Here is an 18,030-nt window from a genome sequence, read left to right on the forward strand (position 1 = left end):
AGTTTTTATGGTGTTATTGTCCTGGGAACCCTGTGCTCTGGGGGGTCTATACAATGTCGGTAACTTGCTCTCCTTGCCCGTAGGTTGCAGTGTTATTGATGGATACTCAGGGAACCTTTGATAGTCAATCAACTTTGAGAGATTCAGCCACAGTATTTGCCCTTAGCACAATGATAAGCTCAATACAGGTATGGAATAAAATAAGTGCATTTGTTGTGGATGATTCTTTAAAATTTATGCATTTCTACATACTCATGGTAGTGAAACACATAGCAAAAGCAGTATTATTATTATTTGGCTCAATTAGCCTACCAGTTCTTTTGATTTCTATAACAGAATTGTTATTGTAGTCTAATTATTGTTCAATCTTCATATTGACTGCTTTAGTCAGAAAAGGCTTTATTATCTTACTGATATTTTTATCAAGCCTACAATAAACTTAATAGTATTAATTCTTATATGTAGATATGGGGACCATTATAAGTTATGTTTAATAAGTCAAGATGTTTAAATATAAAATTTATTTTATATAGTCAGTGGAAATATTACTAAATGTAACTACTGTGTTTGTGGCTTTTTAAAATGCCTTAATTTTAATATACATTTAGAAAAGTAAATGTCTTTATATACAAATTTTAATCTCAATTTCTTTTCCACTTGTCTATCTCTTTTTCTTAAAGTGTTTCAGGAGTTACTGAAGGTCATTTTTCTGAAGGTCATTGGAGAGTTTTACTATAAGCACAGAACATATAGCAGAAAAGATTTTAAAGATTATTTTTAGATATTTTATAAGAGAGCAGGAAGAGAGTGTGATAAAGAAACAGAGTAGATCAATTTTTAAAAAGGTATCGTAGCTTAAAATGGCAGGAAAGGCAAGATAGTTAAGATGAGTAAGTCAAGCTGCGATTACAAGTAAATATAGAGACTAGAGCTAGTGACCTGGCTACAAGGGTGTCATGTGTGGTTAGGACAAAGAAGAGAGGGCAAATAGGAAGAGGAAGGAGAAGCTGAACTGTTTAAAGGACTTCAAAGTAAAAGTCATGATTATAACCTATGGCTGATACCTTAAAACTCTGCTTCTTGAATGACCCTTTAAAATACTGACTTAACATCTAATTTTAAAATAAGTGATGGTAAAAGCCATTTACACAAGCCAGTTAAAAACAGATTGGCTTTGCCATTTTAATATTTATTATTAGTATTTATATTTGACCATAATACATTCAACATTTTCGCAGAAAAAGTCAGCTGAGTCCTCGGTAATGACTATTTTAAATTATTATTTGAAAAATTATTTGTTACTTAAATGAAAAGTACACTGTATGTATTTGTACATAAACATTCTGGCATCCTTTATTTTTCTTTGAAGCTTTTGATATTTACCCCTTCCAAAAAAAGTAACGTATGTCATCTCAATGCTGTGATCTGTTCATGAAACAATATAGAGATATGTAACATTACCAGCATGATATTCAGAACCTAATTTTCATGTGATGAAACTGTCTATAGACATAAATAACATGAGAAATTATAACATAATTTTTCAAAACACAATTTTCTATATGGGTTGTTCAGATTTAGGTTGTTATGTTGGTGTGCTTGGAACACTTACTAGTTTATTGGCTAATTGTTAAATTAGGTTTATAAAATAATTTGAATATTCTAACTCCAAAGTACTGGTTATTGTATTTCTAGAACAGTCATGATCACTGTACTCTCTTTATTGTCTCTCAGGCTTTCTTTAACTCTTCTGTCAAGGGCTTGCAATTGTCAGTATATAAAGATGTGTGTAAGAGCTGATTTTTTGTATAGTTGATATTTAAATAGGGAATGGCAAAATAAATGCTTAAGATGATGCTGATTATCTTCTCATGTGGACTCTTATTTAATAACCCAGGTGTATAACTTATCCCAAAATGTCCAGGAGGATGATCTTCAGCACCTCCAGGTAACAATATTTGTACTTTTTGTTTTGTTTTGTTCGGTTCTGGGGATCAGACTTGGAACCATGAACTTGCGAGGCAGACAGTGGAACCACTAAGCTAAATCCCTGGCCCTATACTTCTTTGTATACAGCATCTGGTGTCTTTGAACTTGCACAGTAGAGCTTTAGGGAATGAGTTAGAATCATAGCCAAATGAGGTTTTCTTCTTTTCAGGTTTCTTGTTTAGATCTTATTTGGATATGTTCTTTCTAATTCAGTTTTCACATTTATTTTTTCCCATAAAGCTACTTGCTACCAGCCCATAGGAAAATATATGGCCAAAAAATGAAAAAAATCTTTGGTTTAAAAATTACTGAAAATGTGAAGTTGAAGTCTGAAGATTAGGGATTTGATCATTGTTAGTATGATATACACTAGATTATTTTTCCTCTTTTTCCACTTTGTGGCTAAGAACTATTACAGGCTACCTGCTAATTCATAAAACTCTATTTTAGATCTGAAAAAGATCTCAGTGACAGAATATTTAGCCTTTGTATTTTATAGATGAAGAAAATGACTTTCTGAAGCTCATATGGCAAATTAGTAATACAACAAGGAACAAAAATCTGGTCATCCGTCTAGGCCCAGGGCTCCTCCTATGCTTCAAGCAGCACTTGAACCCCCAAGTAAAAGACTGACTATTTCCTGAAGACGGTTATTTCTGAAACTCCCTGTGCATTCCTTCAATTCTTATGATTTTGGATGGATTGCAAAATGCATTTCTCTGATAGTTTTCCATCGGTATATTTTGTAGAAAAATTTGCCCTCATTATATTTTTCTATCAAGGCGATCAGATCCATGTAGCAAAATGTGAAAGTTTTAACAGATCTGAAGGATAATAGATCATAGTCATCTGTGATGCTGAGAATATCAAATGGAGTTCTACTAACTACATTTCTGGTCATTACACTGACCATTTATGGTACACAGACAATATGCTGAATAATTGTCACATGTCTTACATAATGTAATTACTTTGGGCATGTGATAACATAGCTGATTACTTATCAAATGAATGGCATGGCACTGTTTAATTAGGAGTTTCTGCAAAAGGGTTAATTTTGGAATTTGATACTGAGCAAGCAAACTTTTTGAGGTTATTTAAAAATGTTCCTATAAATGACAATCCCTCAGCCTTTCTGAGAAGTGATTATTAATTCAAATCCTCTTTGTATATGATTCTCATGAGCATTTGATTCCTAGACCAGCTGCCTTTTAGACAGATCTTAGACTTTGATTTAATTACTTTAGTCACTGCCCTGTTGTTGCCCTTTGGTTTCTAAATTCCCACTACTCCCTCAGGAAAGGTTGCAGGGTACTGTGGATTCTGTTTTAAAGGGGTAAGGGACAGGAATTCATTATTCTCTATCTCCAAGAAGCCACTGTTGTTTGTTGGTCTTTATGAAGGGACATTTCTGGTGTTCACATGGGGAAACCCATTCAGCCAGTCTTGGTAAAACTTTCATCAAAAGCCCCATCAGTCACTTCCTCTGGTTTACTTTCTCTAAAATTTTACATTGCTGGCAACACAAAATGTCATATTATGGTACTGCATGATCTCAATTGGGAGCAATAAAAAAATAAGAGAGGATGGTATATTTGCTTCCCTACTTTTTAAAGCCAAATACTTAATGCCTTTGTAATAATTCAGGCTATTCTGCCTTTTTCTCAGGTCACAACTTTTGTAGAGGTATCCTGCATGATTTATGGCTCTCTAGTCTAATCTGGGAAACTTCTGCTTGAAAGAAGAAGGCATTTCCTACTCCCTCTTTTCCTCAAAATTTTTTCTTACATTCTTGATATAAAAGATACTAGTTTTAGGTTGGGGATGTACTGTAGAGGTAGAGCACGTGCTTAGAATGCATGATGCAGTTCAATCCCCAGTACACACACAAATGAAAAAAGATACTGGTTTTTAAACAAAAGTTCATTTAAAGAAATATGTGCTACTTTATCTATTCATACTTATTTCCTGAAATGATTAATCTTAATATAGTATTCTATTACATCTAGGGAAAAAAACTGAATGGAAGAAAGTCAAGTAAAACTGAAAATACTGAATTCTTTCTGTGTGTTTGTCTCTCTCTCTCTCTCTCTCTCTCTCTCTCTCTCTCTCTCTCTCTCTCTCTCGTGTGTGTGTGTGTGATTTTCCTTCCAGCTTTTCACTGAATATGGCAGGCTGGCCATGGAGGAAACATTCCTGAAGCCCTTTCAGGTGAGTGAGAGTTGAATACTGGTAAATTCTTAATAGATTTTACTGATAACTATAACCAGATGTGTTAATTAGTCAGGGCCTTGTTTCCTTCTTGTTTTTGTTATTTCATTAAAGAAACATGTTTTGAATACCTATTTGATGTGAAGCAGAGATGGAAATGGGGAGTAAAAAGATGTGTTTAGCTATGCTGTTTCCTAGTTGGGTATCAGCTTGTCTCCTCTAAACTCAACCTTAAAGATGTCACAGAAATCAGGAGAAAATTGATGAATTTATGAAACATAAAAGTTAAAAACAAACAAGACTCCTGGGATAATATAAAAGGTGGTTGCAAGCCACGGCAAAAGCACCAGAGAGGATGCGGGTGGGGTGCAGGTGTCCTTTGCTTTCTTACATATTAACCTGTTTCACTGACACTGTGCAACCAGCTCAGCCCTGCTGGGGACTGTAGGCTAACATCAAGGCAGCATCTGAGCTTGGATTGAGTAGTGTCTGTCCCTTCTAATCTGACCCTTTTTTTTATACTGAAAACAAGAATGGAAGTCAAACAGCTCCTGTAAACAATACTTGGAGAAGGTATAGATTTGTATACCAGTGACTTTCCAGCTGAAGCATGACTCTGGCAGCCTAAGTATCACAGGGAGGCCAGATAAGCCCTGGAATGTAGCTCATTCCTGCAGAGTCAAATATGTAGCTAAGGTGGATCATAACCCAAGGAGAGCCGTAAGCACATGGGGAAACTGAGTGACTGACAAAGGCAAAGTAGACTTCATAGTGCTGGTGGCAAGTAATTGAAAATGAGCTGAATTCTGTATTGCTGCATCACAAATTCTCCTCGGATCACAAACTTACTATCTCATACAGTTTTTGAGCATCAGGAATCTGGAATGACTCCATTGTGTGGTTTTGGCACAGGGTCTCCCATGATGTGCTCAAGACACCTCTACAGAAAGTTTAAAACTTGTCTGAACATGTAAGAGTGTTAACAAGAAAGCAAGCAATTATTAACACTCAGGGATAGGGGCCCAGGAGGGGGAAAACAACAAAGGAAAGCTAATGTGGCAAGAAAAATAAACTTTAAGAAAAAAATAAATGGTAAGAAATTGATTATTTCTTAATAATACCAGAATTAATGGTGAGTAAATGAATTGACAAAAGTATAGCAAGTGCAAATAAACACTGTCTTTCTATCAAGTAATAATTTCTCAGTAAATAGCAGCAGGAAATCGGAGGCAACTAAGCATCTGTCCTAGAGTAGGCATACACAGAGGTACCTTGCAACAGCCAGAGACAGTGAACCAGAAGCATGCAGAATAGTCAGAATAGTGTTAAAAGTCAAATGAATCAAGCAGGAAAAAGTATAAGGTAAATATTATACTTGTGATTACTTAAAATGTTCTACACACAAAGCAACATATTTAAATAGCTGTGGATGGGAGAGAACAATTGAAGAATGGGAGTGGAGAGCTGGAGAAAATAATGATAAAGTAAAGCAAGAAAGGGGCCTCTACTGGGAGAGGGGCTGGTGTGTTGTGAATGAGGGATCACAAATCCAGGGCCTGGGAAAGAGGACAAGGAAAAAGGTAGAATAGAACCAGCTCTGGTTTGGTCTTCTAGCACAATAACTAGATTCCTGTCTTTCTGTTTAAATCTTTTGTTGGTTCAGTATTTAAGTGTTATGTGGGAATTATACCATTGCCTTGACTTTTCTTTTCTCTGAACTCCTTACCCTTAGGACCCCTGGTGTATATTACAGACTGGGGATTCTCATAAATTCTAGAAAGGAATTTCAGGTCTTACCAGCAGGTGGCACTGCTCCTTACACTTTGCCAGAGACACTGAAACAAAAGATGACCAAGGCTGTGATGAAAGAGAGAGAAAACAGAGTTAGTGCCTATGGTAAAAAATGCCAATGACCTGAAAACAAAAACAAAACTTTAAGAGATCACCACTTGTTAGTAAACTGTGGGTGTAAAATGTCAGTGAAAAGAAAAAAATGTTGGTTGAATGTGTCAACAATGACTCCTAAACACGTACGGACTTAGAAATCTGAAATTGAAATGGGAAACTCATTAAGTGATAAAAGTAACATACTGGAAGCATGTAGCTGAGATTAAAGCAATCAAATTCAAAACAAAAAATGCTATACATGGGTCAGGGATTTAGCTCAGTGGTTCTGCCACCTGCCTTGAAAGCATAAGGTCCTGAGTTTGATCCCCAGTATGGGGGGGGGCTACACATCATAAAAGATGAAATTCAAATATATTCAAATCTCAAGACATTTAAGATATGGGTAAAAATATTTCACATTTAAATGAGAAAAAATATATATAGAAAAATAACGAGATAAGCTAATGTTTGAATGAAAATTCAATTAACTAAGCAATCTTTTGTTTTTTAACCAGGTCATTACTTCTTCTCTCTGGGAAGATAACAGCTTTATTAACTTGAATAGGATTGTGAGAAAATTTTAAACATTGTGTGAGAAAATAAGATGAGGTGTAGTGATAGCTTAAAAATAATAATTTTATACTAAAATTAAACTTTTAACAAACAAAATGAGATAATTCTTAGCTCTGAAATAGAGTAAAATTATAAATAATAAGCAAAGTCTATAGCAAATGGTAAATGTGAAGACCATTTGCCAAGAAAATGAATAGATGATTTAACAGATTATTTTATTCTTTAGAAAATTATACCAAGCTCAAAGCAAGTAAACAATGACATCTGCTTGTGTACTTAAAAAATCATACTTAAAAATGGAAACTAAATGCTGAGTAAATTTATTTTTATAAGTATTATTGAAGGACAACACCTGTAGTGTGTTGGTAAGTGTTTACAGCTGGCTTATGAGGGAGCAAGTGGGCCTAATTTGTGGCATTTGTTAATTTCTGTGGTATAAATACTTTCACCATGGCTGATGTCAAGCTGTCAATCTGATGTCCGCTGACTTACCAGCTTTGGCAGGGAGCGTCATTCCTCTGATGAACACGTTAGGTTCCTGCCCAGTGGTTCAAGCCCCCCAGCAGCAAGACATAGGAATTATAGCCCCTTCGTGAACCTGTCCAGTGGTCAGCTGTCGGTTACTTGTGATGTAAGGAAAGGCTTGTTTTCCATTTGTATGGCTCTTGTTTCTCTGTATGTCCCTGTCACCCACATCCTCTCAAATCTGCTGGGGTGTGCTGGTGGGAAGGTTTTCATTCTGTCATGTAGTAATAGCAGTAAGTTTGTTACCGAGTCTCAGCTGAAAACAGATTTCCCCTTAGGCTGGATTAGACTCTAAGATGCCTTCATGTCACACCATTAAATGTTCTTTTTGGCTGCTGCAGCTCAAGAGTTTACTGTTTAACCACTTCATGCCCTCTAATTATGTAGGCCACAAAGAAGGAAATGTTATTCAATTTACTAAACTACTGTAGTCTCAACATATACTGAATTCGGTGCTTTAGATGTAAGTACGTTTCCCAGTGGCATTTCTTCTACATGGCGGGACCGTCCATAGGAGGCCAGTCTACAAAAGCCTATTTATTTATTTTTTACAAAAGCCTATTTAATCTACAATAGACATAAACAGTAGCTACAATATGCCTGAGTCCAGGCCCCTTTATGCCTAAAAATATCCAGTGATTGCTGGCCGTCTCTGAGGCCTGGAGCCCTGGGAGAGAAGGGGAGTGCTGGCAGAATTTACTCAGTGTAGCTAGCAGAGAAGGGAAGGTTGGCAAGGTATCTACAGCCTTGCAGATAGATACAAAGCAAGGTTTTCCAAACATTTGGGTTAGAATGACTCAGTTCCTTTACATCATAATCCTTGTTTGGGGACGGGGACAATCCACTTTCTGGGTTTCGTTCTTAACATTTCAGGATTGATTTAGCTACTCCGCTTACTCTGGCAGAAGGCATCGGAAGAAGGGGAGGTTCTGATGGACGGGGAGCCATTCCCTGGGAAGGTGGTTAGTAAATTAAGGTTTGCCTGTAATAGGAAAATAAGCATAAATCCTGAAAAGCTTTCCTGCTTCCTCGAAATCCTCATTACCTTCTTGAGCATGTATTTTAGGACTTTTTACATTTATTGTCTTCTCTTTCACCTCCTCAGGGCTTCATTTTCAGGATTAGCTAATTCACTCTAGTTTTTCTCATAATGCTTTTTTCCCAGTGCTGAGCTTTGAGTCAAGGGCCTTACACATACTAGGCAAATGCTGTACCGTTGACTGTATCCCCAACCCTCCTGCAGCATTTCATGACCATCTTCATATACTTAACCCCCCACCCGCAACATCTTCGAGATTAGAAAAATATCTGGATCCTCTTTGTCAGACAAAAGTAAGCCATCAGTTATTCACATTTGTCTTGGTAGAGATGTGATCACTAGTGAGCAGATCGGTCCTGCCAGTTTTATGGTTAAACTGAAGGTCGCTGGAAAATAATGGTAGGGAGAGCATGTAGTAATATGTATTGGGATAATCCTCCTGTTTTTGACAATTTCTCATTCAGAGTGGGTCTACGTGTGGGAATTAGGAGTTATTTTCCTCTAATTTGCTTAATTATATTTAGGAGCTCTTTATTCTTATGATCTAAGAATGCTCATTTACAGAATTTTGGGGAAGTGACTTGAGCTACTCTGAAACAAAACATCCTTGAACAATTATCTCTGATGTTTTGAACTGCCAAGTCATACCAGAAAATACATGCTGTCACTGAGAGAAAGAGGCCACTGTCTATCTGCTAGGGCTGAAAATTAAAGGAGAAGATCTGATAAAAGGGCTAAGGGCAAGGAGAGCTCTCTGAGAAAGCTACTGCTCTACCCATGTGCCATTCAGAGAGGATGAGAGGAGACCTGAGAGCTGTGTGAATAAGCAGACATACACTCTGACTGCACAGAATGCGGTCAGTGGTATGGACCAGGATTCTCCCAGTTGCCTCATTTAGGTAAATGAAATGTCCAGCACAGCTGCATAAAATAACTATTTATTAAGTGCTTATTTTGTGCCAGGTGCTTTGCTGAGCACTTCATACATTATTCAAATTAATCTTCACTGTAGTTCTATGAAATAAGTAATATTACTATGCCTTCTTTATTATTTCTTTCTCTTTTTGTAATCCAATGAGGAAACACTGAGACTTAGAATAGCTAAAAGCCTTACTTCTGGTCATACATACTGTGAAGCTGCAAAACGGACCTTGAGCCAGGCAGAGGCACAAAGCTGTTGTGTTCAGCTACCATCTCTTAGTAACCTAACCCTCGGCACTTATTGAGCTGTATTTTATGACCTCATATTTAATGAAATAATGGCATCTTGTGTCCCATTTCATTAACTTATAAAAGCCTTAAGTGCAGAAGCTTTGTGGTTTACTTTTTTAGCCTGGAGCACCTACTCTGAAACTTTTTATGCAGCACTTGTTCAACATATGCTCACCAATGATGTTGTCATGAAATTGCATATATTTATGTGTGAGAAAACCCATTGAGCTCAGAATTGGAAAGCTTGCATTCAAGATTTGATGCAGCTATTTCATATCCAGCCCAGCATTATAATATTAACCACAATATGAAGTCATGCGTGGTGTGAGGGTAGGCAGGATGTTTGTACTGGGTGTGAACCCGTCTCAAACTACAGAAACACAATTATGAAATTTTCTTTCATGGGTAGGAGTGGTAGAGTTGCTGAATTTAATTGTTACCCTGGTTCAAGGTAACAAAAAGAAGAAAGTACCATCTTTCATTTGTTAAGACCAACAGAAAAATGTTAGGTGCTTTGGTTAGCAATAGTGATTGTATTGTATATAATCAGATTTTAAGTTGATCCTAATGGTCTATGGATGGGTTAGGTAGTAAGACGAGGCTGCAGATGCTCTGAGGTAAACAGAATAGACTGGCGATAGGTCAAGTGTGGGCCGTAAAAGGCAGAGAGTCTTGGAGGTATACCATATTGTTGACTTAATACTTGTGGTGACCTAATCTTTTTAATAAAAAAAAAACATTCATAATAATTTGGAAGGGATTAACATAGCCTCTTCTGGGCTCTTCTTTTTCTTCTTATGACCTTGTAGAATTTTGCTTAGAGATTTTTAGTTTCTTTTTGAGATCATTCACAGGATAGGTATTCTCAGCCAATGTGGGTGGGCATTTGTTTTTTCATGGATTTTCTCCTTGTACAGAGGCTCTGTTTATGGGATCCTTACGACTCTTAGAAAATGGAAGGTATTTTGGTCTTCTTTTTATCTGGAGGGCCACAAATTTAATTTCTAACTTTTAAACTATTTGCACCCTTTGAAAAGTCAGCCATATGTTAGAAATTCTAAATTGACAATAATTCATTCAAGTTTTTTTTTTTCTGATTCCATATCTGTGTCTGAGTCCCATATGTTCTTTTCTTCTATATCCACATTTTATGTCAGGGAACTTGCCAGGGAGCTTGGCAAGGTTTCCTTTACTTTAGCTATTTAGGTACCCAAAATACCACTTGAAAGTTTCCTGAGGTCATTTTTGAAGTTTTCTCTTGATTCGTTTTTATTTTGTCTGCGATTTTGAATCTTTGTCTAATTCACCTTTAAGAGAAAGTCTTCTGAAATGGCCTCCTGTTTCCCTATTTTTCTTGCTTTCTAAAGTCTATTAAATTTGTAAATTTTTGTTTTGTTTTGTTTTTTGAGACAGGGTCTCACTATGTAGTTGAGTCTGACCTGGAACTCACTACGTAACCCAGGCTGGTCTCAAACTCACAGCGATCCTCATGCCTCAGCCTCTCGAATGCTGGGATTACAGGCGTGTGCCACCACACCCAGCTAAATTTTATTTTTTTAATGAACAGTTGAGTTATTTAAATATTCTCCTGATCATTCTTATTCTACTGCTTTTAACCATTTTTCCTGCCTGAAGGTCTAACAAGTGAGCTAGTTAGAATAGATCTGATAGATCTAGACAGTAAACATCTAACAAAATCCTGACTTCCACAGCAACTTTTTTTTTCTAGATTAAAAAAACTTCCTTAAAACTTAGCTGTAAACAGGGTTAAAATTCAGCTTCTATAGATAGCCTTCTGGGCAATGTGACTGCTCCTTTTCTGTGAAAATCCCCAAGGAAAGAGCAGCGTGTTTAGGTGATCAGGTGAAGAAGTAGAAGGAATTAAAAGGATGAAATCAGTTATGAAGATAAAACATAAAATTGAGAGACAATATTTTGGAGTCAGTATTTTATTTTGAAACCTTATATTACTAATTAAAGAAGCTAACTAGTGAGTGTTCAATAATTTGTTTCTTAGTTTTTATAGGGCTCCTCTTGACTTATTTTGACCTGTATAAAAATTTAGCATAGTGAACACTGTCATCCTATTAGTACTTTTAGTGAAAAAATCAGGATGATAGCACAATACAAATAGGAACAGAAATTCTCCCAGGAAGAGGCTAAAGCTTTGATGTAGACAATCTGTAACATACAAGTTAGTCAAACCTATGTGCTCATGAAAACTATCAGGGTGCTCAAGCAAGCAGAGACCAGCCAGTGCTGTGCAGTCTGACAATCATTGTTCCTGTCTTAGGGTATATAAAGCAATTCTCTTGTCCTCTTGAAGGTTTATAGGGAACTCAAGGCAATGTTTGAGTAATTATTTCTTCAGGAAGTGATTTCCAGTCTAACAGACCTCCACTTATTAGTCTTTGGGGCAGCTTGAACTGAACTGGAAACTTCATAGTGCTGTATAATTCTAGAACAATCTTTTTCCTTGGCATATGGAAGTAATTTCACATATTTATAATGGATGTACACACATAAATGTAGCATTATTTTTCAAGTAGCATTATTTCATCTAAGCATTTTATACTGACATAATCAACACATGTACACGTATATTTACAACATTAATCGTTATACATTATCTTATTATTAGTATGGCAAAGTTTTTATAGCCATCCCCAATTGTTGAGCATTTGGACTTTTTTTCAGTTATTCACTGTTGGCCAAGGATGTAGCTCAGTGGCACCATGCCTGCCTGGCAAGCGCAAGGTCCTGAGTTCTATCCCTGGTACTGGGAAAAAAGAAAAAAAAAGTTCAGTTATCCACTGTCATTTATAGTAGTGAATAAATTGAATAATTTGTTAAAGGATAGAGTTCCCACAGAGAAGTTGCCAAAATTTATAATATTGTCATGATTAAAAAAAGATTGTCAGTAACAACCATTATGGAAATCAGTATGGAGATTTCTCTAAGAACTGAGATTAGAGGTTCCGTATGACTGACCCACCTATCCCCTTGCTAGGTATCTTCCCCAAGAGTTTAAGATATCATACTACAGTGATACACGCATACCATTGTTTATAGCAGCACAATTCAAAATAGCTGAATCCTAGAAGCAGCCTGTAAATATAATTTTGAGTGAAATAAGCCAGACACACAGGTTTAAATACCATGTGATCATCTGAGTGAGGCAATGTACAAACAAAGAAGATAACAAAGGATGGTTAGAAAAGAATAAGGGGATAGACCTGTTGCAGTAGGGAAGTGGTCCCAGTGAACAAGGAGAAGGTCAAGGAAGAGGGGAAGGGGAAATGAGAGGAGTAAATGTGTACCATGTTCAGGAAGCTAGTAACCCCCGTTAATGTAAACACTGTATTCCTAACACGAACTAAGACAAAAAATGTCAGCAAGTACAAAAAAAGGGGATAGTGGAACCCGAGAAGTAGGAGAGAGGAGAGGGAAGGGAAGGAGATTTGTTAAAAAGCTGTAATATGTGCCTGTAACCCACTCCCCAAGATGATTGTAAACTGCATGAATTGTAAACATGTACTAATAAAGTAAAAAAAAATTGGAAAAAGATCATTTGTAGGTTAAGTATAGCATAGGCTTGTCACTTGCCCCAGTTGCCTGATTGTATTTAATTCACTTTTTAAAAGTGTCTATATGAGGGCCTGGGATTTAGCTCAGTGGTTCCGCCACCTGCCTTGCAAGAGCAAGGTCCTGAGGTTGATCCCTGGTACCAAAAACAAACAGAGAAAAAAGTGACTATGAGCCGAGGGTTTAGCTCAGTAGTGCTGCTTCCTGCCTTGAAAGCACAAGGTCCTGGGTTTGATCCCCGCTACCAAAAAAAAAAAAAAAAAGAAAAGAAAAAAATGACTGACTTCATATGTTTTTATCTGATAAATCAGGCTAATTTATAGTGTTACTTCCTACATATATGAACATATTACAATTCAGTAGTGCAGCAAGCTTTTGAAACAAGGACTGGAATTCGTAGAATTCCACATGATAAATGTAAAGGATATAGATCATCTTGGGATGGACTGGGGTTATTGTATGTGCTGTAGTTCATACCATGCATGAGAACCAACTGTTAAATATCTAGGAACTATATATTCCACTTATTAAATCATCAGTAGGTGGAAATCATCCACAGTGGGTATATTTACTCCACAGAACCTGGAAAATGCTACATGTCAAGCTTTTTTTTTTTTTGTCAGCCAGTTCACCAGCACATCACTGGATTGGAGCATCAGGCAGGGAACTGGAAGCTTGAACACTGGCATTTATTTCATAATTACTAGAACTCTTTGCCACTTTAAAAAAAATAAAACTTCCTGTTTAATTCTCTCTCACACATGGTCCTCATTTCTCCAAAGAGCAGAGATACCCAATAAAAAAAAAGAGCAAGAAATGAGAGTGAGTTCTCTCAAGAAAAATGTAAAATACAGCCAAAATCATATACTTAGTTGTATTTATTCTGGCTCATGAATCTCTGTTTTACAAAAGTTGTTTCCTAGCTAACTTCCATTTTAAAAATACATGTTTTAGGTAGAAATGTTTCAAATTCAAGTTACTATATTTTGACAAAATTCTTGACAAAAGTTGTCATCTATTTAAATATATAGATATGGGTATTTTTAGAAAAACATTTATTGATTCATTTTAGGTATACATAATGATAACACTTAGCAGAGCAGGGACGTATCATGTACAGGTACAAAGTCCCTTAGATATGGATAATTTAAATTTTCCTTCCCATAAAAATCTTGTCTTGTCAGAAGAACTACAAAACAAAAAGAGAGGAAGGAAAGGTTCTATCTTAGTGAAATAAGAAATTTACACATTTACAAGTGTGTCCCTGAAAAAGATATGATCTAAGGATTTTATATTTTAAAAAGTCATTATTGTAAAGGACCCAAATAGTTGTCAAAATGTACGAATGCAAGAAATATTGTTCCCCTGACCCTTTAATGACAAAACTACTAAAAACTGAGCTTTACACAAACAAAAGATGGCATAAGGACTGAGGTGAGGATTAAATGTATATTTGTGGGGGCCCGGCATTTAGCTCAGTGGTTCCGCCACCTGCCTGGCAAGCACAAGGTCCCAAGTTCAATTCCCCGGTACCAAAAGAAAAAAAAAAGTATATTGTGGAACTTACACTAAATGCAAAATAAAAGAGAGAGCATAATATGTATTGTCTACATTCTGTAAGTAAATGAATATTTAAATTTAAAATATAAAACAATGAAGAGACAATATGCCCCAAAATGTTAATGTTTTCATTAAATATTCTTACTGGTTCATATAGCATTAGGATTGCTGCTCTAAGGCTGTTGAGTATGTAGTATATAGCATAGAAAATGAGTATGTGGGGGCTGTCATAATTCGGTCACTGTCTATACTTACAGAACCAAGATTCAGAATTCTTGAGCAAGGAGATACTAATATAATGTAGACACTGTAGAAGCTCACTAAAAACCCTACAGTCCTAAATGTGAATATTTGAACTGGAAATAGCAGAATTAATTAATGATCTATTTTATTAACAACCATTAATATCAATTATTAATATTTTATTATTTATTAATTATCATTTTATTGATGGTGCTTATATAATCTTCTAGTTCTGCCTGATGAAAAGACCTAGAGTCAGTGACAGACTCATAATTACATTCTTGAAGTTATAATTTCCACTAAAAGAAACTAATGTTTTTTGAAGAAATGCTTGATTCTAAGTCTGGAGTAGGAAATGAATTTGAGACATCCTTGGGGGAAAAAACTATAATAAAGTTGTTTTTCTGGATTGCTTTGTGTTTGTGATTTTTTCAAAAAGTTTTTGAAATTTGTAGTTTATCTTTTATATTCTAAATATTGACTTTATAACCTAATGCTATATTCTTTTTCTTCCCTACCCAAGAGATCACATAAATTTCAGGCCCTACAAAACTTGGATTCCTACCCTCCTGTATACCACATGTGCATAATGAATGTCCCTGAAGAAAACAGTGGAACATATGTGGTAGAGGAAAAAATGTTTTAAGAGAAAAATAGAAGAAAAATTCTCTCAAATAAAATTTGAATCTTCTTGCTCTATCCCTAGGAAAGACTGATAAGTTCCAGCCATTATGACAATATATTCAGTAAAGTTACTGATCTTTCAAAGATAAGGACTGCATGCAGAATTTTGCATAGTAACAGTCCTTGAGTAAGAACAGATGAATAACTGTGACACAGTAAAATTGTCATCCCAAGAATTTTATATTCAGCTAAATTTTCCATTAACTATAAAAGTAATTCTATATACCATATATATATATATATATATATATTAACCCTAACTTTTCTTGAAAAATTATCTAATGAAATCCAGCTAACTTTTAGGTGTATTAAATAAATTGAGTTAAATTCAATGCTAAAACCAATTGAGAGTATTGATTACAGAGTATGAAGTATTTTAAACCTCAACACTGTGAAATTGGTAATTAAGATAACAGGAAATTATTTAGCAAATCTATACTAAGCACTGATTCTGTGCCACGCAGTATGCTAGGTCCTAAGAATAATTTATTGAACAACATGGAGATTCACTTTTCGCCTTCAGGATGCCTTCAATGTATAATTAATAAGCTGTAACACTCTAGTACTGGAGTGGGTGTTTCTGTCTAGTTCCTAGTTCTCCTGTTCGTATAGCTAGTGCCAGAGCTCTTCTTTCCGGTGGAGCTTGTGCTCCCTCTGGTTCAGTTGAAGGGGATGCTAATGCAGACTGTCTCATTCCCCTGGCTGGTGATTGTTTCATAATCAAAGGTAGGCCATTCCCTGGAAATTTCCCAACATAACTGTCATAAAAACTGACTTGCACTGGAGTTAAGAGAAGGTACATCTGGATCTCAGTGATCATCGTGGCCGTCATGTGAAAAGGATTGATGAGACAGAAAAAGAGAACTCACCTTTGTAGTTGTGGAATGGATAATGAATACTTTGCTTTTTAACTTTAACTTGTTGGTATTGGATTTCATTATTTTCAAATAAAAGAAGTCCATTAATATTCTAGTACAATAAGTGTTATGGGGAAGAACAGGATAATATAGGAGCATGTAGCAGAAGCACATACGTAAATTCCCTTTGCTTAAATATCAGCATACATTTATCATATCTTTCAGTATTTGTATTTTGAAACATTTATGTTCAAACTGCTATTTATGTTATTTAGAAATAAATAGCAGATGAAAGGGGAAGAGTGTTAAGTCAGAATGCTAATTTTCTCATGGCAGGGTGTAAAAGGTGAAACATATTTTAAAATCATGACTCTGAATCAATAAGGAAAGGGAGACCAGCCAATAACTTTGTGTATCTACAGTACGATTGTCTTACTTTTTGTGTATTTTTGTGAGACAGAATAAGCACCGCCCAAAAGTAAAAGAGGAAAGGCTTATTTGGCTCACAATCTTTCGAAGTTTCAGTCCATAGTCTTCTGGCTCCAAGGCAGGGTGGCACAGCAGAGGGGCATCGCAGAGGACAAACAGCCTGCCTTTCATCCTTGCCTTTATACTCCATCCAGGCTATAAGCCTATTTAGTTGGTACCACTCACGCCCAGGGTGGGCCTTCCCACTATCCATGCCCAGAACTATGTTAAAGAAATTTAGTTATCACACCCTAGATCCAGCCACCTCTGAAAAGCCCCACCTCTGAGCTCATGAGGCTTTGGGGGACATCTAGATACAAGCCATAATAAGGATGAATTATTAATTCACATAAAGGAATAAAGTACAGGGATGATTATGAATGATAACAGCTCTGCAATAATGTAATGAATCTCACAAACATAATGAAAGAAGCCAAAACTAACCTGTGCTTTTTAAAATGTTTCTTAATCTGAAGTTCTGGTTACGTGGAGAGTTCAGTTTGAATATTTTTAAAGCTATCTAATTACATATGAAAATTTTAATATATAGATTGCATTTCAACAGTAGATTTAAAAACACACGACTCCACGTTGGTGTTTTCCAAAATATTTTTTCTTAACTTCAGAAGAATCTTTTAGAATATCTTATGGTGAAAAATCGGTAGTATCTTGAATTTCAGAAACACTTCTTGAAAGTCAGCAGTTGCGCACGTGTGTATGTGAGTGTGTGGAGTGAACCAGCACTAGTACTTCACACTGAGCGACATCCCAGCCTGGGCTTGAACTTGTGATCTTCATGCCTCAGCTTCCCGGAGGGCTGGGACTACAGGCATGTGCCACCACGCCTGGCAAAATTTGGCAGCGACTTAAATGTCATCTCCACTTCCTTGTAATTAATTTTAAGTATATTTTAATATTTTTATTCAAAATGCAACATAGAAAACAATATTTTTTATAAAACTTTTTTCTCCTTTAAAAAAATTTCTGGGCCAGGGATTTAGCTCAGTGGTTTGGTGGCCTGCCTTGAAAGTGAAAGGACCTGAGTTCAATCCCTGGTACCCCCCCCAAATATATTTATTTCCTGCCCTATCCCATTGTGTCTTCACCAGATGTTAACACTGCATCCAGATGAGATTTAGGGTGCATTTTAAAATTTATTTTCTGGGCTTTGCTATATAGTTTGAACTTTTGTGAGAA

The 18,030-nt window shown here is 36.0% G+C and overlaps 1 protein-coding gene across 2 annotated transcripts in view; it reads left to right on the plus strand.

The window, feature by feature from the left end:
- The window catches only part of Atl1 (atlastin GTPase 1), a 67,601-nt gene that overhangs the window by 36,705 nt on the left and 12,866 nt on the right, over positions 1-18,030 (plus strand). For both annotated transcript variants that reach the window (XM_033765173.1, XM_033765172.1), the window contains exons 5-7: positions 84-188; positions 1,898-1,948; positions 4,144-4,200. In XM_033765173.1, the coding sequence (XP_033621064.1) occupies positions 84-188; positions 1,898-1,948; positions 4,144-4,200 (213 nt within the window). The remainder of the gene's footprint in view (positions 1-83; positions 189-1,897; positions 1,949-4,143; positions 4,201-18,030) is intronic.

This window comes from Fukomys damarensis, unplaced genomic scaffold, assembly GCF_012274545.1.
Source record: "Fukomys damarensis isolate Sample0158 unplaced genomic scaffold, DMR_v1.0_HiC HiC_scaffold_17, whole genome shotgun sequence".
Lineage (NCBI taxonomy): Eukaryota > Metazoa > Chordata > Mammalia > Rodentia > Bathyergidae > Fukomys > Fukomys damarensis.